This window comes from Ammospiza nelsoni, chromosome 8, assembly GCF_027579445.1.
Source record: "Ammospiza nelsoni isolate bAmmNel1 chromosome 8, bAmmNel1.pri, whole genome shotgun sequence".
NCBI classification, from domain to species: domain Eukaryota; kingdom Metazoa; phylum Chordata; class Aves; order Passeriformes; family Passerellidae; genus Ammospiza; species Ammospiza nelsoni.
This window is the reverse complement of record NC_080640.1, coordinates 15,061,625-15,088,686: the sequence shown is the minus strand read 5'-3', so window position 1 is coordinate 15,088,686 and position 27,062 is coordinate 15,061,625. Positions and strand designations below refer to the sequence as shown.

The 27,062-nt window shown below is 36.6% G+C and overlaps 2 protein-coding genes across 4 annotated transcripts in view; one reads left to right on the top strand and one right to left on the bottom strand.

The window, feature by feature from the left end:
- The window catches only part of LOC132076474 (heparan sulfate glucosamine 3-O-sulfotransferase 1-like), a 93,998-nt gene extending 89,388 nt beyond the window's left edge, over positions 1-4,610 (top strand). For all 3 annotated transcript variants that reach the window (XM_059477551.1, XM_059477552.1, XM_059477553.1), the window contains 2 exons: positions 753-3,113; positions 4,158-4,610. In XM_059477551.1, the coding sequence (XP_059333534.1) occupies positions 866-1,795 (930 nt within the window). In that variant the 5' untranslated portion in view covers positions 753-865 and the 3' untranslated portion in view covers positions 1,796-3,113; positions 4,158-4,610. The remainder of the gene's footprint in view (positions 1-752; positions 3,114-4,157) is intronic.
- Positions 4,611-12,919: 8,309 nt separating this feature from the next.
- Positions 12,920-14,635, bottom strand: LOC132076515 (endogenous retrovirus group K member 10 Gag polyprotein-like). The gene has a single exon (XM_059477648.1). It carries the CDS (start codon positions 14,633-14,635, stop codon positions 12,920-12,922), a length of 1,716 nt encoding a protein of 571 aa, XP_059333631.1.
- Between the last annotated feature and the right edge of the window lie 12,427 nt (positions 14,636-27,062).

The window sequence follows — 27,062 nt, the reverse complement described above, 5'->3', positions numbered from 1 at the left end:
TGGAGGAACTGCAGAATATTATCTGAAGATCTGATTTTGCCCAGACTTTCCCAACACGCATATGACTGTGCAGCGCAACACTTGGATAGTTGCAGAGAATCCATCTACCCGGCATCATTTATTTTTCCCACACTGATCCCACTTAGCCACTTTACTTTTGTTTGACAGAGTTAGTTTTCTGCTCTAATGGGCTCAGATTTCAAAACTTTGCCTCTATCTATGTTTTGGTTTTTTGTGTCTAAGAAAACAGAATTATTTTTGTATGATTCATAGCTCACTAAAACCCAGATGGTGGCACCATCATCCAGGTCTGTTATTTATATGAGAATATACTATTCTAGCAGGGAATTTGAGGAAAGGTGCTGACGTTCAAATATTCTTTGGAATTATTGTTATCATACGGGGTACAGTATTTATAACAAGAGATGTGCTATATATTGAAGATAATTAGGAAAATCAAAGCAAGCAACAAATGGTCAGGATTCAAAATCAGGTAAAAGTTCTAATCTGCTTAGAGTAAATAAAAGTTGTTGTAAGGTTAGTAACCATCAATGGTCACTCATGGTAAGGAGAAAAAAGCCCCAACACATGGGACTTTCCTGTCCTTCTGATATAAACTCAGGGGAAACAAATAATTACCTTATTAATTTCCTATTGGTATCACAGATTAGCTTTGTGAATTGAATTGTGCATTGAATTTTTTAACTCATGATGACTTTAGAATCACTGATTTGTCTTGTTTTATTTTGCAGATGCTTCAGAAGCTTGCTGTGTGTTTACCACGGGTTCTGCCAACCAGAGGGGACTCACCTGTTCTTTCATTAATTGAGCAAAACATTATCTTGAAATAATTATTCCTCTCCACATGGCCTTCCTACTTGTGTCAGCTTATCTTCTGCTGACTCATGCTCGGGGTGCTCCTGTTGAGAATGGGGCACTGCTGGAAACACTGAAGTCACAAGTGGGATTATTCAGCAATAAAAGTGAGCACTATTCAGCACAGGTGAGACCTCCTGGCACGAGCAGACAAATACCTCAGACAATCATCATAGGAGTTCGTAAAGGAGGGACCAGAGCTTTGCTGGAAATGTTGGATATTCATCCTAACATCGTGGTGGCAGCTACAGAAGTCCACTTCTTTGACTGGGATGAAAATTATGTAAAAGGAATAGACTGGTATAGAAATCTGATGCCATTTTCTTATGGAAATCAAATTACAATTGAGAAAACACCAGGCTATTTTACATCACCACAGGCTCCAGGAAGAATTCATGACATGAATAGCTCCATTAAACTGCTGCTCATTCTAAGAGATCCCACTGAGAGAGTTATATCTGACTATACCCAAGTGTATTACAACAGAGTAGAAAGTCACAAGCCTGTTCAGCTCTTTGAAGATATTGTTATTAAGAATGGAGTGCTTAATACCAAATACAAAGCTATTCAGAGAAGTCTATATGATGTCCATATGGAAAAGTGGCTTAAGCATTTCAGTTTGGATCAGATTCACATAGTGGATGGAAATACTTTGATCAAGGACCCTCTTCCTGAATTACAAAAAGTTGAAAGATTTCTAAATCTTCCATCCCGAATTATGTCTTCTAATTTTTATTTTAACCAAACCAAGGGATTCTACTGCATCAGAAGTGATGGGAGGGAGAGATGTTTACATGAATCCAAAGGACGTCCCCATCCTCTTGTTAACAGCACTGTTTTAGAGCAACTCTATTCTTACTTCAGAGAGCACAATGCAAAATTTTACAGGATGGTTAATCATTCCTTTGACTGGCATTAACACATTAGGGGTCAATGTTTCTTTAAAAGGCCCTGAGACACACTTTCAGACGTACCTTTCTAAACTGTAAAGACTCGTATTATGAGAATTAACACACTGGTTATATGCTTCATTGGAACAACACATCTGTTACTCATGGAAAGGGTACTCTTTATGTTGGGGAAAATAAGTTTTATGTATTTGTATGATTACTGGGAGTCATATTCTGATCATCTTTGTCTCAAATGCAAATACATTAACTTCAGCAAACTTAGCAAAGGTGTATCTCTACAAGATTTCTGCTGTTTTGGAAAAATGCATCTACCTGTAAAAAAATGTAAATATTGGAAATAGTATTATTCTAACTGTTCTGTATTTTTTGTTGTTAGTATTTTTATATCCCACATGATAGTGGTGTTGATTTATAGAATTTTTCATAAAATAAGTTTAAATTGTATGTTAAAATAGGGGCATACATAGTAGCTCCAATAAATAAATCATCATCTTTAATATGCTGAAGTACTTAATTAATAATAGAAGGAATCTATTTCACCTGTAATTTTGAATAGGTGAGCTAGAAGCTACTGTCTATATAACATGGGTATTAAACCACACTCTTACTATCTTGTGTTTTCAAAAAATCTCCAAAGTAAAAATATAAACTGTTTGAAGAAGGTTAAAGTGAGGGTTCTGAATGTAAAGAAATTAAAATATCCCAGGAACACTAATATTCTATACACTAAAATAAAAATCAATGCCAAAAAATATTAATGATTAACGAGTGACTGTGCAAATATTTGATTGCATAAATTTTATCACTTTGTTCTTGAATGGAAAGTCTCTTAGTACTACCATATGAATTATTATTTCTCTGACTAATTATTCTATTGTTCTCCTGACTTTGGTTTATATACCTCTATTGGCACAACGGTTCTTGTTAAAAACAAAAATTATTTACTTGCCCGTGAAGCATGATGTAGTTTTATTTTGCCATTTCTGATGCAGATCATGGGATAGTCTCAACATTAAAAAAATCTCTTATTGTGCTACATATTTCAGACAGTGTTCAGCACGACATACTCAGGTTATATGTAAGAACCACAACCATTTCTAGCCCTGCATCAGGATTTTATTTTCAGTATTTTTTAACAGTATTGTGCAGATTTTTCTGCTTTTTCATGTTAACATTTTATTACATATCAATACCAAAGAAGAAAATCAACTCTGAGCATCAAACCCAATGAAGATCCTGCATCTCTGTCCTTCTACCTAAGTCACTGCTCAGCCTAAAGGAGAGTATGTTCCTACCCTGGGATTCTTCCATTTTCCAGGCTAAGAGGTATGTATTGCAGGGCTGATTTTTAGGCTTTTAATACCTTATGAGTGGACGGACTACTTAGGCAGGTAGAGGTATTCCTCTGAAGCTGGATAGAATCAGACTCTATGTAGAAATATCTTTCACCAAATATTCTCTCAAAAAATGCAAAATGTTAAAAATAATATAATGAATCTTATTCTTTAGCTGTTCTACTACTTGTATATGTATGTATGAGAGAAATTATGCTGTATGTATGAGAGCAAATTATTTTCATTAACATATAATTAATGTCTGAAATTACCTTTCTGAGGTATATTTACTACATCCCTGATTTCTACAGATGGTGCAAATTGTCTTTTACTTCTTCCACTTTTCTGAGATTGTGGCTTCTTAATCCTTGATATTAATCAGATGTAGGCACTAAGAAATACAATGTCAAATAAGAATCTGTGGAAATACAAAATTTTTTGTTTCAAATTAGTCAAGGAACAGAATGTTTATGCTGGTCTTCTACCATCTCTACAAGGACATTGCAAACTGTAATGACTACAGTTGTGCAGTCTAACAGTGTCTTCTTTGTCTTTTGTCAAGTAAAAGGTTAGACCAGAAAATGTCTGAACTCTGAATTTACAGTGTGATTCTATATCAGAATGGCTCTTTCTATTTTATGGGCACAGCACTTTAGTCTGATAACAGAACACCCAAATCCAGATTCCCAGTATTGTCTAGCATGGCTGGTTCTTTCTCACCAATGCAATCTCAGTGATAAACAAACTCCTTCCAATTTCAGAAATACATTATCAAAGGGAGAAACATAAATGCAGATTATATTAGGCAAAAATTATTACTTTCTGTTTCTTATACATTCTGAAAATTTATTTAGAGTTTATTTTATTTTTTTCTTACAAGAAGCAAATTTGAAAACAATGTATACTTTAATAAAAGTTTCAGGTAGATGCTAGTAATTGAAAAACTCATATGTCTATGTGCCACATTAAATTTCATAGACTTCCAAGAAAAAGGAAGGGAGAAAATTCTAATGTCTTTCTATATTTATGCTTGCAGGCATCAAGTCTTTCTCTTTCTTCTCTGAAGTTTACAGCTAATCTTTAAATGAGCTGAATGCAGGAGCACCAGTTAGCAGAAGCTGTATGCATCTTTGAAAATGCAAGTCCCTTTCTGGAATTTACATTTCAAGGAGAGCTGAGCTGTATGGATTAGTGATGCATATATCTGTTTGATTTGTTATCACTCCTCATTCCTCTTCAGCATTTTGGGGAAAAACAGAGTTGATGGCATGAATTTAATATTATTTTAGAATTTACTAATATCATGAGAAGTACATAAAGTATTAATAAATATATTAATAAAATCTGGATGAGGGTTTGGTTTGGTTCGGTGTGGTTTTATGTAAACCAAGATTCTCACCAGAAATTTTATTTTAGTAAATGGTCAAAAAACCTGCCCCTCAACCTCTGCAAAAAGAGGTTAGACTGCATTTTTACATTGCAAAATTTCAATCAGTTTCTCATTTATGGTCTGAAAAATACTCTTTCATGTTGTTCTGACCTTTTCCATTCTTACAGTGTTTAAGAAAACCCTCCTTCCTCTCATGCTTAGGAAGGGAATCAGATCAATTTAATATACAGTCCACTGAGCCATACTTGAGTAATAGTAAAATAAAAAGTACTGGTTTTGAAACTTGGAATTCAAAAGTCCATTTTTGTGGGAAGACCTGAAGGCTTACAATCAGTATGCAGATGTTATTAACAAGACAGTTCACAATTTAAAAATTACATATATCTCATGAATTTACACCATTGATAGCAAACCAGAAGTTACTTTTCTCTAAAAGAAATTATCATCTCATTATCTGATACTCAAGTGTTGTTTGCAAAAGTAAATTTCATGTGGGAAGGTCACTTGAAGAAGTCATGCAGTTTTTCAAAGGTCTTTGGGAGCATCTGGAACAGATGATATAATTACATGTGCAGGACTACTGCAGAATTTATGATGGTTTGACTGGCTTTTGATGTTGTTTTACATTCCAGAAATATGAACCTTTTGTTCCTTTTCTTTTTTAGTAAAAATGCCATAGTTACAGTTTCATTGATCTAATATTACAGAGAATTAACCATATCAAGCAGCTGTAACTGAATCTGTTTAGCCACAATAAGCAGCCCACACTTAATGTCTAGATGAGTCTAATATCACCTCTTTTTTTTTTTTTTTGACTATATATATACTATCTATAGTACATAAAAGAAATTACTGGGAAACTTAAAAGCTAGGATTTTGCCCCCAAAATTCCTAGTACTTAACTAATGAGAAAGAAATTAGGAAGTTCCTCCATTGCACTCTAACCCATTCTTTTACCAGGAAAAGGGTTGGATTTTTGCATTGTATCCCCTGAATCCAGGTGCTCAAAATCCTTGGACCCTGACTTCTGGTATTTCACAACTAAGCCCTGAAAGCTTGGCATTTGGAGTCCCTCTTAAAGGATATCTGTTAAAGCAGAGACATTTTTTATTGTAGAGAACTTTACAGAGGGCACACACATTGCATGCTGCTCCACATCGGCTCCTTTCCTGTCCTCTTGACACAAAGCTGATACTCCTATAAAGATTATCTATTGGAGACCAATCAGATTGACTACTGCAGGGAAGATTATCCACACAAGGAGTTCTCTGTCTTCATGCACATCAAAAAGAAATTTTAAAATTAAATTGTTTCTATCAAATTTGACTTCTAATTGCCTTTGTCAATTCAGATGTTTTTGTGAGTTGGATAAAAAATATAATACTTTTATAATCCCTATAATTTCTTGTTTTATCTATGTGGTCAAAACCAAAAATATTATTTATCAGTTTACTTACACAGTTTAACTGAAAAAATTAAAAAAGAAAAAGAGAGACTTACCCCAAAAACTTTGATTCATAGTAAGAATTGCACAATAACTTTTCCCTTATGAGAAAGGAAAATTTAAATTATTAAAGTATTATATTATTGTAGATTATTATTTTCTGTACTTGTGGATTTGGTCTTAATTTCTTTCAAAAGCTTGAATTTTGTCATAAGTATGTAGACACATTGGAAATAAAATCAGTAATAATTTGCCTAGAACATTAATCATTGCCAGCAGTAAATGAACAATATTTAGCTACTGGCCAAAGAGTTTCCACTTTGATTACTTCAAGTTTCAGTGTGACTTTATAAATTGTTTTGCTGTTTTGTAAAACTAATTTAAAAGTTAGAAGCAATGGTGGTTAAACAGACTCTGTAGTTTCATTCTGTGATTACAGAGGAATTGTATTGTCTTGCCTTTCAGGTTAATTAACAGTGACATGAGCTTACCACAATTCCTGAAAACATTTGGAACCAAGACACTAACAGAACTGCAATGTATAAATTAGTCCTTGAAAGTGAATCTGCTACTTAGGGGAAATACAACAGATTAAAACAGACTGAGAAAAATGATAGTTTTCTGTGAAAATAGATGTGATGAAAAATGCAGACTCTCCTGTATTAGCCCATGTAACAAGTACTGGGAGGTCTATTTTCTGATTCAATATAGTTTTACACTTTCACATTGTGTATTCTTTCAGTGCCATTACAAAAACCTCTCAGTAAGTGTTAGAAAAGTACCTTCATGTAAACTCTCAACTAGGGGTACAGTTTTTCTCTCAAAGGCCATTTCTCTAGTATTATATTGTTTCCTCTGAGATAAAAAGGTGGCTTGAGTCACCCTTCAATAAAAGTAGAGAGTTATATCAGAATTAATATTACTTCAATTTGCTACAGTTCTCAGTAAAAACCACTTCTAAATAGGGACAGATAATAACTTAACAGTCTCAGTATTTTCTCTCTCTTCATTACATAATACAACTATGTTCCAATTTTTCTTATTCTGATGAATGTTAGACTAAACGCATTGTCACTCTAAAGCAGTGCCTTTTATCTTTAAATCAAGTGGCAGTAATTAAAGGGAAGCACAGGTAATTAAGGAGCCATTCCCTTTGCCACTCAGGCTGGGTAAGGTTTTCTTTTTGTTCCATCATAAACTTTGTTAGGGATGTACCAACCAAACTTGCAATAGGAAAAAATAAGACAAGGGCAACTAGAACAGGATAAAACAGGAGCTGAAGGCCTTCTTCTGTGAAATATTTGTTAACCTAATATGGCACAGTTACAAATGAAAATTATGATTGGCCTGGTAAGACAACACACAGGACTAAGATCCTGTTTCAGGGATTTGGCTACATCTTCTACATGTCTGAATGAATTTTGTGCTCATTAGGCTATTGGGAATATACATGAATATACATTTTCAAAGCCCTATATTTCACCTTATCAGAGAGTCCTACAGTGCTGTAGGACAGGTTGAGTATATTATGCCTATCCTTGGGTGAAATTCTGCAGTGATACCCTGTTAAATTGGATGGGAAGTAATAACTGTCCTCACTAAATGCTGGGCATTTTAAAATGCCTTGGAAATGCCTTATGGAAAATGAGCAGCACTAAATGCAGCAGGTTTGTTGCTGATTTGACCATGACTGCCAGCCTAGAAAAATGCTGTGCAGCTGTCATGAGAAGATTGAGGATACCTTTTCTATACTCTGCCATGATACAAATCTACAATTCAAGACAAGTGATGCAGATGGAACTCTGCAAACTGTGGGAGGCCAGTGCTGCCTCAAGTGAAGAAAGATTAAGGGCTCATAAACAGCATATGCTGTAATTACACACATGCATCACACACAGCTTACAAAATACAGAGTCTAAAACAAAAACAGGCACAAATTAGGCACTAAAATGATGCTGTTGAAGGCATACCAAGCCAGAGGTAACAGTTATATATGAGCTATCTGTAACTTTTTGTCATATTAACTACGTGTTTGCCAGACAACCAGTGTTTATGTGATTGAAGTTATTCATCATGTGTAAATATGACATAATGAATAAAACACATGTATAGATTAGCTGGAGAAAAAACAGAAAATGGATCATATATGTAGGGCCCACTTATGCACAGGAAGCACACCAGAACACAGTTCAAGCAAACTGCCTTTCATACTTTTAAAAAACAAATTTCCTCTATGCTTTAGTTTCTTTTAATTGTGTGTGTGTGTGTGTGTGTGTGTGTGTGCAAAATCCTCCTCTACACTTTTTAATAACAAACGTGGAATTTTAAAATTCAAATGCATCCAAGAATTCAAAAATACTTTGGTTTCAGTGTCCTAAATAAGGTATTACCTTTCAAAAGTTACTACATCTTTAGCAGCATTACAACACCATCAACTTCTCATTTAGTTCTGTTATGCCTCACACTGCCCCTCTCATCTCTCCCTTTAAAACATGTTTTCATAGGAAATACCTTTTTTTGCCAGCTGATTTCAATTTTATATGGGTGCAGTTCAAAATATGCATCACTTGCATTAAATATACAAAGATTAGGCATGGGGACAGCCAAGGCTTACACTTCTTCCAGATGAGTGAGAAAAATGGCCCATGAAATATAACTATGGCCACTTAAAATGGGCACCTGCTGAATCAATCTGAGCTGTGTGCCCCAGACTGGAGAAAGCAGGGCTGCTTCAGCAGTCAAATGTCAGCTTGCAACAGTTTTTGAGAGCTTGGGAAGAGTGGTTTCCCCCTCCCATCAAACAGAGGTTCAGGCTTCAATCTGAGAAAAATCTTTTTCTGGTTGGTAGAGTGCCTGTATGGAAATGGGTGATCAGGTGCCTTTCTACCCCTCAAATCACCCACAAGACAGATTTTTGCCAAATTGCAGTATGTATTTCATTGGTAACAGCAAACTAAATTTGGAAGCCACTTTTTTTTTTTTTTTTTTTTTTTTTTAACTAGGTTCTCTTATTTTTGTGCAAAGCACTGGTTTTCACAGATGGTAACTATGCTACATAAATAAAGCTACTCAAGTAAATATGAATAAAATATACTAATCTGGCTTTCTGTATCTACTGGATACAATGAGCCAGAAAATGCAGAAGCTTGTTATCTGTCTTCTTTGAGTCCTTTGTCCATGATTCCTTTTTATCGAATAAGAATTGGGTACAGTTGTATGTGCTTGTATGACTCCCTATCCTGATCATCTGTGTATTATGATCAAAGGGAACAGGATTATATTACCTCACTTTAATGCTAAAACCCTGAATATTTATTTCACATAAATGCAACTTTCCTTCCAGTCATCCACTATTTGAATTTCTCTATCTATAAATTCTGTGTTTGATTTTGTTGTTTTTGTTGGGGCATTTTTTTTTTCATTTATTAATGGATTCTGGCTTTTCTCTTTTATGGAATAAATAGTTTTGATCTTAAATTGAGCTTTCCTGATCTGAAAACAGTAATTGCTGAGACATATACCCTATGGTTTGCAAAAATAAATATATGTTGCCTCTGTGCTGTTGTTACTATGTCAGGGAATCAGATTAAAAAATTGCAAGCGATTAAGACAAAATAACAAATCCTAACACATCTAGCATGCATAATTTGAGATATTTTGGGAGGATAGTTTTAAAAAAATCACCTTCCATTTTAAAAAAGAAGTATTTATTTGGTATTTAACAGAAGCATTTGGATTCATGTGTTCCACTAATGTAAAGTGACACTGATGACAGTCCACTACAGCGACTGCAGTAAAACTACTCTAATTTGTGTTAAGAATCCAGCCTGAAATTTATATACCTAGAGAATCCTACTACAGTCTTAGGCAGCTGATAAACCAAATTAAATAGCTGTAATTTTGGAAACATAAATACTCTCATCACCTAATACACAAATTAAACACTTGATAGTCATGCCAATATAGAAGCTGCTTCTCTACTAGTTTGATTTTTCTGTAGAAATTCTGGCCAGTGAATTAGTCAATGACAAGCAATAAACTGCAAGGAGAGGAGGGGGGAGAATTCCTTTATTTGCATCGCTGGCCTCATTCTGTCAACATATCACCCAGATTGCTGGATACACACAGAGATACATTCTGGCAATGCTAGGAAGGGACCTGCATCTCCTGCTGTCTATTTCAACTTATTACTAATAGGATGATGCTTCTGGCACGTCTAAAATAAATTAATATTGGATTAATTCACTTCAAAAAGGTGTTAAGAAAACATGTTGCAGATTCATTCATCACAAACTTGAGACTAATATGTTTTAAAAAAATACCATAGTAATTATATTTACATGTATAATTGCCTAAAGCTGAGCCAAATGACAGAATATATTCTAACACTTCACAACATGCCCTCAACGCTGATTAAGCCACCAGTTCTTAAAATAAATACAGAAATTTCAATGCTAATGATAACAGAAATTATTTTAAACTGTTTTGTTTTACTTTAGAAAGTGTTTTATTTGAATTACTAAAATAATTTTTTATTGCAGTTGATTCAAAGTTGTGTTCAGTTACTATTTCTTTACTCATCACTGGTGGTATTTAGACATCTTCGAATATCAAGAAATACAGAGCAGCAGTGCTCTTTTAGTGATAATAAGACAGGCAAGGACAACTGTCAAACTTTACATTATTGCCTTAAATGAAGTATTGCTTGAAACATTTTACAAAACTATAGCCAACCAATTTATATATAGTATAATACAATGCCAAAAGTAAGAGCAATAGAAAAGTCTGAATAAATGTTTTAGCTTTTGCTTTGGAAAAGAATGTTCAACATGGTTTAAAATGCCAACTACATACAAGGAATCTGATATTAAGTTGAAAGTCTCATTTTGCAACAACTGAAAAGCCTCTACAGTGACTGCTAATTCTCTTAGCTCTGCCAACCCTGGCTGAAAAATCAGAGTTTTTCCAATCTCCTGTGGAATTTTTCCAGGCAACAACTGCTTTCTGAGTTTTCCCAGAGCCATCTATGAAGACTGTCTTTGCTCCAGGCAGGGGTTGTGACAATGTTTGAAAATGTGGCTGTAGAGAAAGATCTTTTAAACATTGCAAAACTTTACTTTTTGGCAAAGAATGAACAATGTTTCCCAAAAAGTCTGTCCTGGCAGCCTGTAAAGATAATGATTCCTGGAACATATCCTGAAAAGCATCTGCAGGCAAAGGAATGTGGATATTAGAAGGAAAAAAAAACCTCATAGAGTTTGGTATAATTTTTGTCTTCTGGAAGCAAGGTAAAAATACCCACTCTAGCGTCCACAATTGTTATCATCACATCACTGTGCTATTAATGCATATGGTTGGAATTCAGCTATGATAACAAAAAGTCTCAGTGGTAACTCTGCTTGTTGTTTGGATACAAAGGATGTCTGAATTTTATCTGTCACTATTTGCTATGCTTCATGGGCTCCTGGACTGAGTTCACACGGAGATTGTAAATCTGTGTCTCCCTTAAGTAAATTAAATAAGGGTGACAATTCCTCAGTGGAGATACCAAGGGTAGGTCTCAGCCAATTAGTAGTTCCTAATAATTATTGCAAATCATGTACTGTTTTAATAGAGGTTGGCAGCACAATGGACTGAGGAACAATTTTCTGTTCAAATGATAGAAACCCTAGGTATTTCCAAGGCAGGACAGTTTGAACTTTGTCTGCTGCAATACGAAGACCAAATTTGTCAAGAGAAAGACCCAAAAAGACAAAACAGTTTTGCAATACAAAAGAGTCATCTGCTGCTAGCAGTATAACATCCATATAATGATACAATAGGACTGTTGAAAACTGCTGCTGCACTGCTTGTAAAGCACTTGTGGCCACAAGCTGGCATATTGTAGGACTTTTTCATCCTTTGCAGTAACACAGCCCAGTGATACCTTTGCATGGGTTCACTGTTGTTCAAGGATGGTAATGGAAAAGCAAAATGAGGTGCATCATCAGGGTGTAATGCAATTGTGAAAAAACAATTTTCTAAGTCAATAATTAACAATTTCCAAGTTTCAGGGAATCATTGCTGGATTAGGTATTCTGGGTTGCTGCGCACCCATTGGAGCTATTACTGCATTGATAGCTCTCCGATCTTGTAAGAGTCTCCATTTGCCAGTCTTTTTTGGAGTCACAAGTACTAGGGTGTTCCATGGGCTAGTGTAAGCGACTATATTTCCCACATCCAATTGTTCTTTGACCAGCTTTTGTTCTTGTTGCAGCCATTCCCCTCTGAGGGGCCACTGGTCAATCCACCCAGGAGTATGTGTTCCATGGGAGTTGAAGTCTCGCCTGCTCATCAGTGATTTGTTGACTGTGATCACAGATCTCACATATTTCTTCCCCACAGTCTACATGGAGTAGAAAGTACATGCGGTTTGAGAGGTGCTTTTCCCTTCTGGACCTGCACCACGAGCTCTTTAGCTGGCTTAGTGGCGCGTGCTGACCTCTGATGCCTGCAATGACCACTGCTGGAGTTGTTAAGGGCCATTCACATGGCCATTCACGTTTGCTGATGATGGTTATGTCTGCTCCAGTATCTGATAATCCTGTAAAATACTTGCCATCTATTACACAGGTTAGAAAAGGCTGTTGTATTGAAATGAGCTTGGACCAACAAATATTGGGATTACTGGTACTCCCAAAACCTTCAGTGCCCCAGTCAGCATTGACAGATGGTATCGATTGCGTGTCGGGCAATAGAAGGAGTGGTATCAGCTGAGCAATGCATGATCCCGCTGGGATAGTACAAAGTGGGTTACGAGTCTAAACTGTGATTTTTATTTCACCCCTAGAATCAGAGTTGATGATTCCTAGCAAAATAAAAAGTCAACTTTTAGATGATGATGATTTCCAGAGCAGCAATGCTTGGCATTTAAAAGGAAGGGGTCCATTTAAGCCGATAAGTGTAAGGTGAACTGATGTGTCATTTATTGTGGTTGTGGTGGAAACTGCCAAGTCCAAGCTGGCACTGCCTGGGGTTCTCCTGACGTAACTTGAGCTGCGTGGATTTGCTGTACCTGGATCCTGTTTTGTTGTGTGGCACCGTATTTCACTCCGCCCTTCAATTTTTGCCGTTGTGGCAGAGGTTTGCCATCTTTGTCATACTTAGAACGGCATTCATTACTCCAGTGGTAACCTTTCTTGCATCTGAAGCACAGTTTACTAGGTTTTTGCTTCCCTTGCTTATTCTTTGGGCACTGCTTTTTCACATGGCCTTCCTCTCCACAGCCAAAGCATTTAATTGCTGCCCAAGCCACTTGTAACTGTTGAGCTAAGGCAGTTGCTAGTAAATCTGCTCTGTATTGTTCTGTACCAATATGTGCACAAGTTTTGATAAAGTCAGTTAAGGAAGCACCAGGTTTGGTTTTTATTTGATCAAGTGCCTTACGACAGTCAGTATTAGCATTTTCATAGGCTAAGGATTTCAATAAAACTTCCGCCGCAGCTGGTAAATCAATTTGCCTGTTCACAGCTGTTTGCAAGCGATCAATAAAATTAATGTAGGGTTCTTGGGGTCCTTGCCTTATGGTGGAGAAGCCATGTTCGGTTCTGTTAATGTCTGGCACTCTTTTCAGAGCTTTTATAGCCAGTCCCCTCACTTGGTTATATGTCTCTGGGGGCATTCTTAACTGATCTCTTATGGTTGTCTGAGCTCCAGTCCCTGCCAAATGATCCTTGGTTATTCCAGCATTACCAGTGTCCATGTTAGCCCGGGCTTGATTTTCACATAACTCTTCATACTCTGCACACCATATTGAATATTGTCTTGTTGTCATAATCAATTTAAATAAAGCTTTCCAGTCAGCAGGTAACATAACGTAGTTTTTTGCTATAGCTTCTACAAGTCTCATCGTATAGGAAGACTGAAGACCATTTTCTTTCACAGATTTTCTTAATTCCTTAACCATTTCATAAGAAATTTGCTCATGATGAGGCTGATTGCCTTGATAGACTGTGGGCATAGCATGGAGCAATTCAACATCCCCTTGATCTAATGCTTGTCTTCGGCAGGTGTCTAAAAAGCTTTTTGGCTCAGGGGACAGAGAAAGTTCATTATCGGTCACATGTCTTAAGGGAGACATGTCATAGGGTGGGAGACAAGACTGCTGTTTTAGCACCTTTGTGTCAGTAGATGGTGATGCAGCCATAGCTTTCAGTGGCTGTGGCTTTATAGCAGGATATAAATCACATTCCTGTCTTAGATCAATAGCTCTTGGATTCACAAGATCACCCTCCTGTTCCTCCCCATTAATTCCCTCCTCCACTTGCAAACTAACTGAGTCAGGACGTGAAAGTGAAGCTGTGAGTGCATGGGAAGTGTCTGCAGACAAATTTACAGCTGGGTGTAATATTTCTTCCGAATCGCGGAAAGCTTGTAGTGCAGAATAAACAATCAGCCATGTAATGAATTCATCAGGGTTAACCTCATGACTGTCTACCTGATGAGACTTCAGAGACTCCCCCACTCGCTTCCAGTGATCGAGGTCATAGGAGCCATCGGGGGGATACCAAGGACAGTAAGTTTTCACCCATATAAGGAGCTGTATAAGCTTTCTTTCTTGTATTTTATACCCTTGTTCCTTTGTAATATGCAGTAAACAGTCTTTATGGAGAGTTTCCAGTTTACTGATGTTATTGCCCATTTTTATGGGGAACTTTTCCCGACCGCTTGCAAGGCTAACCTGTTCCTTAGGCAGCGATGAAAGGCCGTCCTTGGCAATCCCTGCAGGCCACCATTGGTACAGTCAGGGTATGCTGCAGGTCCAGGGTGGCCTAGGAGCTTGTGTGTCCCTGTTCAGGGAGCCATTTGTGGCGTAGGAATGATGCACAGTCCCCAGGCACAGTACAGCTAGAAAACATTTAACAAAAGTGTACACAGCTTTTATAATGTTTTCACTATCAGATTAGAGTAACACACACCTGGATAGCCAAGAAGTATAACTGTTCATGCGTCTGCTAACCAATAGATCTCATTCCTAGTGTTCACATCAGCTTTTTTTCCTTAAAACAAGTGCTTACATAAGATTTTTTTTTCTGCAAACTACCATGGTTCTGCTACCTGTCACATTTTAGAAACTTTTTTCCATCTCTCCTGCCTTGACCAAACAGTCCTTGTTCTTAGCCGAATCTCCTTTGCTCTCTGATTACTAAGCGCTGTTTTCTTGCCCCACACCTGGGGATGAATTTGGATTTAGTCCTCTAGTAGTTATGACAGGCATATGAAATACAGACAGAGTAATAAAGATACCTCTAGCAAAAGAGTCTCAGCATGCTTAGTAGCTGACCTTTGTGCATTTTACAAATGGAGAGCATAAAAATCTTATTTGTCTGAAGTACTTAATGTCTTATGATTTAAAATAAGCAATCATAAAAGCCTTTCATAGATTCTTTAAAGTACTGGAAAGTAAGCTGAAAATGTCAAATTAATAATATTTCATAATCAATGTCCAAGGCAAAGAGTGATGACTCTAATAAGACTAGGATATTCCCAGTCTTTCTTCCTTAGTCTGCTAGTTTAAATCATAACTACTAACAGTTAAATAATTACAACTTATAGTATTGTCATGCAAAGCTTAGGTGGAAAGCATATTTTTAAATATACTAAATGTATCACACATTTGAGCTCTGGAGGGAAAATTCCACACAGCCAGTACTCCAGAGGAGAAGATACTGTATACTCTCAGCTGGCTCATTTCAGAAAGCCCTCAGGCCCCAAATCTCTCCCGCCTAACCATCAAGATTGAAATGGAATACAGGCATCAGAAGCTCAAAAATGCACTTGGGATGCAATCCTCTTGGGATTTTAAATATTAACATGAAAAATCTGAAACCTTGGGCTAGCAGGCAGCCAGCCAGCCAGCAAAACATTGTGAGGAGTCACAGTCCCTTCTGCTGATCTCTCCTTGCAAAAATAACACAAAATTACCCAGAGAACCAGCTGCAGGCAACAGATCATTTATGCAAGGTGCCCAACGTGCCCCGTGCCCCGTGTATTTCATTAATCTGTGTGCCATTTCACAAAGATATGCATGGTGATTCCAACAAGGGAATTCAAACACAGCATGGTCTCATTTCCATTGCAATGGAGTTACCAGCTGACTGCAGGTCCTTGCACAGCCTCTGGTCAGTACCTGCAGCCTCAGGCAGCGCCTCGCCAGCATCCAGGGGAACAACGCCTTCTTCAGAGCTCCTGCCCAAACCCACCACGAAAAATTAAATCTGCGGGGGTTTGCCTTAGCTAATCTCGCCTTTTGATCACATGCTTCAGTCATATAGAGGGAAAGCAATTGCAAGTCTTGTTTAGCTACAGCAGGGTATAAATTACGGTAATGGAAACTCAGGGCATCTTCCTCTCAAACTCTCAATAAGTCAGATTGTGCTTTCAAATAAGTGCAGGAACCAAACCACACCCCTGTGAGACACAATGCAAAAACAGGCAAGAAAATAACTAGGTTCAGAAGTATTCTGGCTCCACTTGCCATCCCAGGTAGCTTAGGAAAATAAACAGTCCCAAAGAAATGCAAGACTGAAAGAAAAATCATAGGTTCTTTATGTTAGTCAGTTTGATACAACCCTCTATTGTTGAAGCCTTCAGCGTGTTCTAGTGTCATATTTCCATGCTTTTCTCTCTCTGCAACCAGAAAACATAAACACATGCTGTAATTAAAAGAGAGTAAGGCAAGATACTTACACTAATGTAGTCCCAATTTTCCAACACCTGGAAAAAAGAGCACTTGACACTCAAACTTCAAACATAGCAGCTGGCAAAGTGGGAGAGAGACTGATCACACTCTTCCTATTTCTAGTTTATCAGCTGGAGAATTTTCTGGATCTGCAGTATCAGAGAGAGATAATGCAAAAGGTGGTCAGGCAAACAGCTATAAACCACAGGGGCCATCATATACTCATGAGATCCTCTTTTTTTTTAATGCTATATGGTATAATTCAAAGCCAGATTCTTCTGCTACTATAATCTGGATTTGGGTTATGGTAGGAATTTAGAATATTTAGATCAATTTACAATATTTAGATCAAGCTCCGTGAACTGTAAATTTTTTATTACCTTGGAAATATACTCTTTTGTTCATAATAATCAGTGATACACGCTCCTTACTTTTTTTCTTTTAATGAACCATATTATTCTTTAAGAAGATATGTTCAACACATTTCAACAGAAACTGCAGATTTTCAAACTCTGCCCTATAGAGCTCTTTAGATTATGCACATTTCATGTGGGTTTTGCTGTTACTCAGTCATGAAGCTTTGTTATACATTTATGCAATAAAGGAGATAAACCAGATTAGGGTGGTATTAATGCTCCAATACTTTCAGGTTTTCCGCATACAGGAACAAAATATAAATTGCATAATTTAATACATGTTTTACTTGATAGCTGTCATGGGTGTGTTTTCTTGATGAATAATACCTAGAAGTTAGCAGTTCTATTATGGATGAGAATGACATTGAGTTTGCATTTATAAGCCCATCAACAAATGAGAGATCAATTATTTTAAAGAGCTAAGAAGCAAAAATTTCATTATAATTGTTTACTTTATCCTCAACCAAATATCTGTACTCTGACACTCAGTAAAACATGATAGTGTGAGATTTCCTTCTATTCTTTGGAAGTCAGCAGTGTTTGCTCATAGATCCTAATCTCTCCTCCATCCAATTCTCCTCTATTTCAGTTTGCCCTGACCTCAATCAATGCAACCAAAAAACTTTTTGTAAGGAGGAAGGAGGGTTTTCTCTCTAAAGCTCCACGCTTACCAGCCACCTGTTAATTTACTGTGACTTCTTTCCATAATACTTAATTTGGATGCCTGTTTAACCAGGGAAAACGTTGCAAAAAGCAAAACCAAGTATTGCTGGAACAATTTCTTTACACGATGCTACAGAATTTTAAATAAAAATAAAAAGCCACGCGTATTTTGCAGGCAATGCCTCTATTGATGCGTGACCATTAGCACCCTTTATATATGGAATTCTGCACCCACTGCTGCAGACACCAGGACCCTGATTCCCCAAGCAGATCTCTGGACGGTGCAGGCAGAACAGCCACACTGTGCCAACCCCTCTGCTATGGGCAAGGCCTCCCCAGGGACAGGAAAGCTGTTCTCTGCACTGGTGCACCAGTGGTGGTTTATCAATCTGACCTCCTGCTGTCACACAACAAAGCAAAGCAGAACAGAAAATAAAGCCTCTTCCAAATTTCTCAAATGGGATGGATCCATATCTTTCAATACTGGGGAGGGAGGGGTAGAATACCACACTACTGGGAATGTCTGAGAAAGGAGAGAGAAAGTGTCTTGCATTCATTTATTCCAAAAGCAGACACTCAACAAAATTTCTGTACTGAGAGAAATTTCAAACCCCTACAGTAAAAGTCAGCATTTGAAGCACTCCTGTCATACATGGGGATTATAAAATGGTGCCTAAATTTCATGTAGGAAAGGCTAAAATTATGGAGACTTACTTTGATGCTAAATGTTAAATAGATCCTAATTTTAAAAGAGAAAAGAAATAATTACTTAAACAGTAAAGAAAAAAAATTACATCTTGTATAATGAGAACATTTGCTAGATTAAATTTAGTGGGGGACTGTTTCTCATGTATTTTATGTAAATATATTATTTTAATATTTTCAATCTCATCTATTATATTGTTGTTTGTAGATACGGCAGATGATTTTTACCTCTCAAGATTAATCAGTGTTTAAACACTCACTTTAACGTAATTACAATACTGATGGTTTTGGAAATATTCTGCATTATAGGAATTATCTCTCAAATAAATTTATTTTATAAAATATGTTTTAATGATAGAAAATGATAATATGAACATTAGCAACCAAATGTGCTGAATCAGATGCTGAGACATTAAGAACATTTTTCAGAAACAATAAAGGCATGGTGGCTGCTCTTGGATTTTAAAGATACATCTTGGCTGTATAAGTTTCACCCAGTTAATTAGAAGACTAGCAGGCTGAACTGACAGCTACAATTACTTTTTCCTGCCACAGCAATAGTTTCTTTTTTTTCCTACATTGTTTCTTGTGTTTCTTTTGTGAAAGCAAAACAGAAAAAAGAGCACTACAGAATTGGTTTTCCTTGGAGAAATCCTACCTACAGGTTTCGTTTTTACTAAAATGAAGTCTTAATCATAAATACATATGTGTTTAAGTTTTTTGGGTTTTTTTCATCTTTCTGTGTATTATCTTTACTCACCATTGTAAAACAGAACTGCAGGATTTTCTGTGTGGTCAAAAAGAATCTGGCACTGAATATGGATTTTTTTAGTGCATGCAAGTATGCAGAGCATATTTCTAAGTAAGTACCATAGAATTTGTTATTTCCAGTAAGTATAAGGAGAAGTGTAGAATTAGTAGATTTTTCAGATGTATCTATTTAAAATGCAAATATGTGTATATGTGAGCATAAAGGTCAGTGTCTATAAAAAGCCTTTTTTAAAGCTCAAATTCCTGATTATTTTTTCAAAGATTCCTGGAGCTTCTTTCATTCAGATCACCTTTCAATTTTTAATTTACTTTATTAAAATCTCAATAAGTCATCATATTATGAACTTCTCTATCTGGATTTCATTAACATATCAGAAGATAATTTATCAACCACATCTCATATATTGCTTCTCATGCATCAATTTGTCATTCTCTGCTTTCATTCTCTTTTATGACTAAGAAATCTTATCTAATTTCAAATTTCTATTCATCCCAGACATATAAATTTTGACCATTTAAAGCCATCTAAATGCTAAAGTTAACTAAGTTTACACATGCCAACTTTTTGAACTTTTGTGCTTGACAGGTGAACATCTTGAGATATCAAGTGCTGTTTGAGGAACCAGAGGTAAATTTTATAGAATTCAGTTAGGGTATGAAGAATATCATTAGATAAGAACCACATTAGATAATCCATGTGGATTAGCAGAAATTGGAAAGTCACAGAGACTTTACATCATTTAAACATACTATTGCCTTATTCTGAAAAGCACAAAAAAGCCAAGTCTTGTGTATAACAATCTTAGCAGGCCAAAAATAGTCCCATTTTAAACCTTTGAAATATAAACAGAGGAATGATTCCATACATATCTGATAAAACCCATCAGCAAGGATAATAAAAACTATATAGTTTTGTAATAGCACCTTCTCAGGAGGGAATATAAAATAATTTATGGAATGGAGACATCAAGTAGAAGCAGAAGAGACTGTAGATAATCTCTCTTAACATTTTGCAAAACTTCAACTATAAAATACAGTTGTGATAAACTGTGAGCCATGACTGATCTAACATTCATTGCACCTAAATTTTTATGTTTACATTGTAGCTACCTGCATTTAAGAATTGTCTGATTTTTTTTTTTAATTAGAAGTAATATGCAGCAGGGGAGGAAATGATCACTTATAGAACATAGTTTATCTGACCTATTTTAGACATATATGCAAAAGAAAAATTATGCCCTAAGGGTGTCTGTTGCCATTCACTGAAATATACATAAGAGTTGACATTTGCAAATATATGCACTGAAAGTGTTTAAGTTCAAGCAGATGAATCTTACCCAAATTGTTATCAATGAGAAGAGCAAATGAAGAGTGTTTATATATAAACTTGGATGAAAAGAACCATATTGTCTCACTCTGGCAACCAAAAACTTTGCTGTAGCCATAAATAATTGTGAAAGTTCAAGTAGAATGCATTCTCTTTAATTCAAATACTGCCCATTTTTTTATTTACCATTGTGCTCAGGGTCCTTGCTTTTAAACCTGTATCTGTTTTATTCATTTTGAAAACTACTCAAAGGAAAAAAAAATTACTAATTGCTGTTAATGAACCCTTAAAAGCTGCTATGATCAGCTCCTGACTTGCCTCAATGACCTCCTGAAACAGCAAGTGTCAATGAATGATTCGTCTAAGAAAAAAAATTCCTTTGGCCTTTAATTTCACTTTATCTCCTTACTTCACACATTGAGATAGAGCTGAAAGGAAGACAGTAGTCACTTCTTGCTTATCTTCTCACTTCAATCAAATCCCTATTATTCACCTTATTCAGACTGAATTATCCTTGCTCTTTTCAATGACTCTTTGTTCCTATAGAAGTTCTACTGTACCCTTAGTCAACTCCTTTACACCTACCTGGATGTTTTCAGTCTCAGCTTTATCTTCCTGAGGCAGCTGCCAGAGCAGGTCTGGGATCACAAACATGTACAGAAACTGGATAACATTTTCTCACACAGGGTTTCCCAGATTGCCAGCGAGCTCCTGCACTTGTTCATTCCTCCAGCCTGAAATACAAGTTGTTCTTCTGTTGGTCCATAGACTGTAAATAACCATCTAGATTACACAATAGGCTGTAGAATGTGTGGAAGTTTCAAATGACAACACAAACTTGTAAACTCTTGTAAATAAAATGCAGTCATAAAGAACAAAGGGGCAGTCTGTCAGAGCTCATGTTTTACAACTCCGGGGGAGTAGTGTGGGAAAATACAGTGAATTGTGTGATAGAAAATGCTGGCCAAGCAGGCACAGAGCTGAGCCAAAGCATAAAGATCACAAAGAGTTAAGAGGAAAGAACAAGTCAGAGGAAATTTTAAAAATAGCAAAAAATTAGCTGATCTAGGGTACCTGCCTGGGTGGAAGGAGGAAGATGCTGAGAGATCAGGGACATTTTATTCTGGTAAAAGTGTCAGAGAAAATGAATTCTGACAAAGTCCATATAAAATTTTGTTCTCAATCCTATGAAGCTATCTAAAGTTTATCTCTTCTGTCCTCTCTCCTGACCAAAAACACGCACAATGATCAAACGGGACTTTTTGCCCCTTTAAATCAAGCTGAAAGCTAAGAACAAAACATTAAAGAACAACTTTTCCTGGACAAAAATATAACTGCCTTTGTAAAATTATTGATGTTTTTAAAAAAAAGGACAGAAGTGCCATAACACAGCTGAATGATCTTGGAGGTAAAACCATCACTCAGAGTCGTGAAAGATGTTCTGCCTATTTTTCAGATAATATCAATAGAGTATTTGGGCCAAATCAATCTACCTGCTCATAGCAACCTAATTAATTACATGAGGGACAAGTGAGTCACATTTTCTGGAAAAATTAACAGATATCTAAAGTCTAAGAAAAAAGAAGATACTAAGCATTTTGTCATAAGGCTTCTTAAAAAGATTCTGCATGACTACAGGAAAAAGAACACTAAATAAATTTTTAAGAAAAGAAAAGTTAAGCTTAGCAGAGAACTGTTCACCAAAACAGTAATTCTCTGTGAATCAAAGGTTTTTAAACAAATTTGGTTGCACCAGGATGACATCAAGTGGCTACTCAAGCCAATTACTCTACACGTGCTGGAAACAGTCATTATGACATCTCTTTAATAAGGTATTCCGACTGTGTAAACATAATTGTATTACCAACTACTGCCTCTATTTTAAATTCAGACTTTGCATGTCTTCATTTCAAATCCTCTGTGCTTTCCTCAACTCAGGGAATAAATTCCTTTTCTTGTAATACTTTTGAGTTCAGGGAATCATAAATTCAGACTTCTGTGGATTTAACAGATTTATTAAACTTTATAGTAACTGGAATAATTAGACTTAGCTAATAATTCTTCAACTAGAGGGAAGAAATTAATCTTTGAAAGATCTTCGTGGTATGTAAAACACCTAATTAATAATTGAAAGTAATCTCACATTTTAAGCCAGTGAGAACAATCAGCCACTAACCCACCTCACCAGAGACATGGGAGAGCCTCCATCGCTGGAGGTTTTCTAGATGTGGTGGGACAGGTTGGAAATAATCTCATCTCTGCTCTCTTTCCTATGAAAGGCTGGACCAAATGACCTTTCAAAGTAATTTCTTGCATAGACTGTTCTGTCATTCTGCATTTCAGACAACAAACATCTGTGGATTCTATGAACTTGTATTAAGGTTAAAAAATATTATAATCAATATTGAACTAGTTAATGGATTAAAATTTCAAGCACCTTTTGACTTTATTAATAATATGATTCACTACAGTTTCTATTTCTCAAAGTCCTATTTCAAGAAATTTACATGGCAGTATGGATTATAATCCAAATATTATATTTCCAAGTATTTACAAGACAATCTCTTTGCAACATAAAGGATATGATCTTACAAGTTTATGTTTCCTTCCTATATGCTGCACAGAATGTAAGAAAACCTTCAAAGAAAAATAAATTGATCTATAAACAGCAGAAGTAATGAAACCCTCCTAAGAATTTTTATCCTTCACTCCCTACAAAGCTTTACTCACCTCAAGAATTTCACTCTTATTCCAAAGAACAAGGTATCTTGTACCTGCTTTTCATTCAGTGTGACATTATTTTGAATAAATCTCCAGCATGTGAGTGGCACAAATCTCATAGGAATTGAAGTATATTTCAAATTTGCTTGAAAATAGCTATAATTTCAGAAGTTTTTATGGGTGCAATGACCAGATGAAGAGAAGCAGGCACAGCATTGCCACATAAGCCCTGTCTCCTCAAGAAGGTAGCAAAAACAAAACACACATCAAAAAACCCACCACAGCCACCACAAAACAAAACAAACCAAAACAGATCTCAAACCCTCCTCTATTGCCCTGAAGGTGTCTCCATTGTTTCTCTTGCTCTCCCAATGTCCTATATTAATTTATTGTAGGCTGAAAGCCTTCCTCTTTGCTTTTTTCTTTCCTTTTCACCAGGTCTAAATGCACTGGGAAAGATTGCCTGTTAGGGCACAGGTGTTGTTGTAAGGAAAGAGTTAAACACAGAGCACCAGCAGCAGCAGGAATCAGAGCTGGAGTTTCTGCTTCTACATCAGCACAGAACTGTTCACTCTGCACACTCCTTTAGCATGGCCTTGGAGAGAACAATGGAAAATGTCAAGAGGACAGATTTATGGTGGGACTGTGATTATGTCTGTAAGCTGCAACAAAATAAAGCTCTTAGGGGTAAAGATAACATACTGAGCACTGCTGAATAAACCTCAGATTCACTCTCTGCTGGTGGGTTTTGTCCCTTCATGTATGACAATTACCCACTCTGAAGATGTCCTGCAGAATTTACCTACAGGAGATTTCTCCAAACCTTGTCTGGGCAGCACTTTCTGCTCTGCTTGCACGTCAGCTGACGTCTTCATTCAAATGCTCAAATCACATCAAGCTGCCAGGTTCTGCCAAGAGTTCCTCTAAGTTATGTTGTCATGTTTTTATTTAAAATTTCTCATCGACTCTTGGAAGGATGTTTTTATCTGCTGTGAAGCCCACAATAAGGAGATCCATGCTAACCCCTAGAATAACAGGCCTGAAAGAAACGACTTGTCCAGAAGAACTAAGCTGCCCTTCAGAGTCTGATATTCACCCAAACACCCTCAGGGGCTTTTCTAACAAGACAGCCACCTTGTCTTTTCTGAGCTTTGGGGCTTCAGAGATAGACTTGATGAGGAATGACAGCTCTTAGTCATGGCAGATTCTGGAACTAACAAACTTCTTTTAGGTGACAGACAGAAAACTTGCTGCACTGAGTCCATGATTTTGTTGTACTGGGTATAAGACAGTTTTTCAAATGTATTTGCCCTCTAAATACCTGTGCAATTTTTTCCTTCAATCATTTATTCATATTGAAAGCAGTTTTAGAACAATAGAATCATGAAGGTTGCATTGTCAGGATTAATTTAACCAGTATTAACCAGAAGAAACAAAAATGCTTAAATCTGTTTTCACTGAAATTCACAGCAAAATGCATTAATTTTAACAACAATACACCTGTGGTCCTAAAATTTTTAATACTTCAGGTTTGAATTTTTAATATATTTCCTTAATAGCACCCTGCAAGTTCAAGCATTTATTAAGTTTGGGCCATTATCCATTTGAAGACTTTATTACTAGCAGCTTAGTCTTACAGGTATTGGGCCACATATTTAAATGTTCAGATGGCTTTTTCTAGTGGTATTTCCTTGTAATATCCACCGTTGGTAGCTTTGGTAGCTCTACGATTTAATTTTATTTCCTCTCTGCCAGATCAAAAGGACATTTGTTCATTACATCTTTGATTTTCTTTGCTCCAAATAATTTTGGCCTTCCATTTTTAGGACAAATTAGAAGTGAGCTGTGATTTCCATGACGCACAGATAAGAAACTATGCTCATATTTCAGTCACAAACTGAAATGAAGAATACAGAATTAAGTGCTAACCAACTAAGATCATTCAGTCATTGTCTATAGAACACTGTCAGAGAATGGAAGCATGGGGACTTGTCTAGAGCATTTTGTGCACATTATCCCAAACAGCATTTGTTAATAGTATAAACATTGAATAGTCACATCACAAAACCTAAAAGATAGTCATGACATCTCATCTGTCAATAAAGAACAGATACAATCACAGACCAGTTTGGTTTGGAAGTGACCCAAAGGTTGTCTAGTTCCAACCCTCCTGCCATGGGCAGGGACCCCTTCCCCTGGACCAGTCTGGCCCTGAGCACTCCCAGGGATGGAACAGCCACAGCTTCTCTGGGAAACCTGCAACAGCATCTCACCAAGCTCACAGAAAAGAACTCCTTCCCAATACCTGATCTAAACCTACTCTCTTTGAAGCTACTCCCCCTTCTCTCATCACTAGACACCCTTGCCAAAGGTCCCTCTCCAGCTCTCTTTAGGCTGCCTGCAGGCCGTGCAAAACCTGGTGCTGGTGTTCTCCAGGGTGAGCAGCCCCAGTTCTCTCAGCCATCACAGGAAAGCTGATCCAGCCCCCAGATCACCAGTTAAGAAGCCTGTTATTGTTGTTGTCCGATGCACCTTCCAGTTTCCTTAATTTATTTTTCAAAGCTTTCAGGTTTTTTCTCTAATTAAGGCTAACAGTATGTATCAGAGAGACAGCATGAGCAAGCACAAAGACAGGGAGAAAGCAAACGTGCACACAAAAACTGCTGAAAGTCATTTCCCACAGGCTTGAGCCCTAATGATGGAAACAATAAAAAACTGTAGCTATTTTTAAAATATCTACTGGTGTTCTGTTTTAACAATAATTCAACATATTTGCCAATATGTTTCCATCACTGGAAAATTCAAGTATTTCCAAGTACAGGAGCAAAGGAACAAAGGAATGATAATGCAGCTTGCATAAAGACAAAGAGGAATGTTTTCTTTCCGGACTGCAAGACAATTTTGCTTCTTCACCGTCTTTTAGGACAAAAAACTCTGAGAAAGTGGTCCGAGTACAAAAGAGGGTGTTTGCATAGCTTCCTTTTTAAGAAAGAAGAAGGACCTATAATAGTAGATAAGAGATTCAGATTGAATGCTGAGTACTTTGTAGAACTACTTTGTTTTGATTTAATTGTTTTAATGATAAAATATCTGAAAGTCAAAATAAAAATCTGTTAATGCATTATCACTTGGCAACTTGAGGCTTGTTGTAGGTTTGTTTTCTTGAGGCTGAGATCCTTACCTGATGAAAATGCAGATAGTCCCACTGAGTTGGCTGTAACCTGATGAAGTTTTGTGAGCTCTTGCCTAGAATCAACAGAAAACATATAACTGACAGCAATTTTTTTCTCTCTTATGTAGAGTGTCATTATAACCTGTGGTATAATTAGTTGCAAAAAAGGACTAGGGACAAGGAAACTTTAAAAATCCATTTCTGGTCCTACTGTCATAAGCAGAACATGATATTGCAAATTAAAAGCAGATTAAAACAATTAGATAAAATAACTTAGTTCTCTTTGATTCATTAATGCAATCCTGCATTGGGAATCCAGCCATAAAGAATGCTTATGCTGTTGCTTTGACAACTGCAGGCAAAGGAAAAATAACATAATGCAGGACTGGACCCTTTCATCAACAGACCTACAGTTTCCTTTTGTTCCTGCTGTAGTGGTAGAATCACTTATGGCTTCTCATTTTGTCCTTATCCAGTGTTGGCTCCAGCTAAGCCTGGCTTTAGGGATCTCATCCCTAAGCAATGCTTTTGTAGCATCTTTGGCACCTATTCTGGCTTCCTATCTGCCCTCTTTTTGCGTTAAGAAGCCATTGCTGACTATTTGGGGTTGGC

Coding starts and splice junctions, on each gene's coding strand:
- LOC132076515 (XM_059477648.1), bottom strand. CDS start 14,635: ATGGGCAATAACATCAGTAAACTGGAAACTCTCCATAAAGACTGTTTA.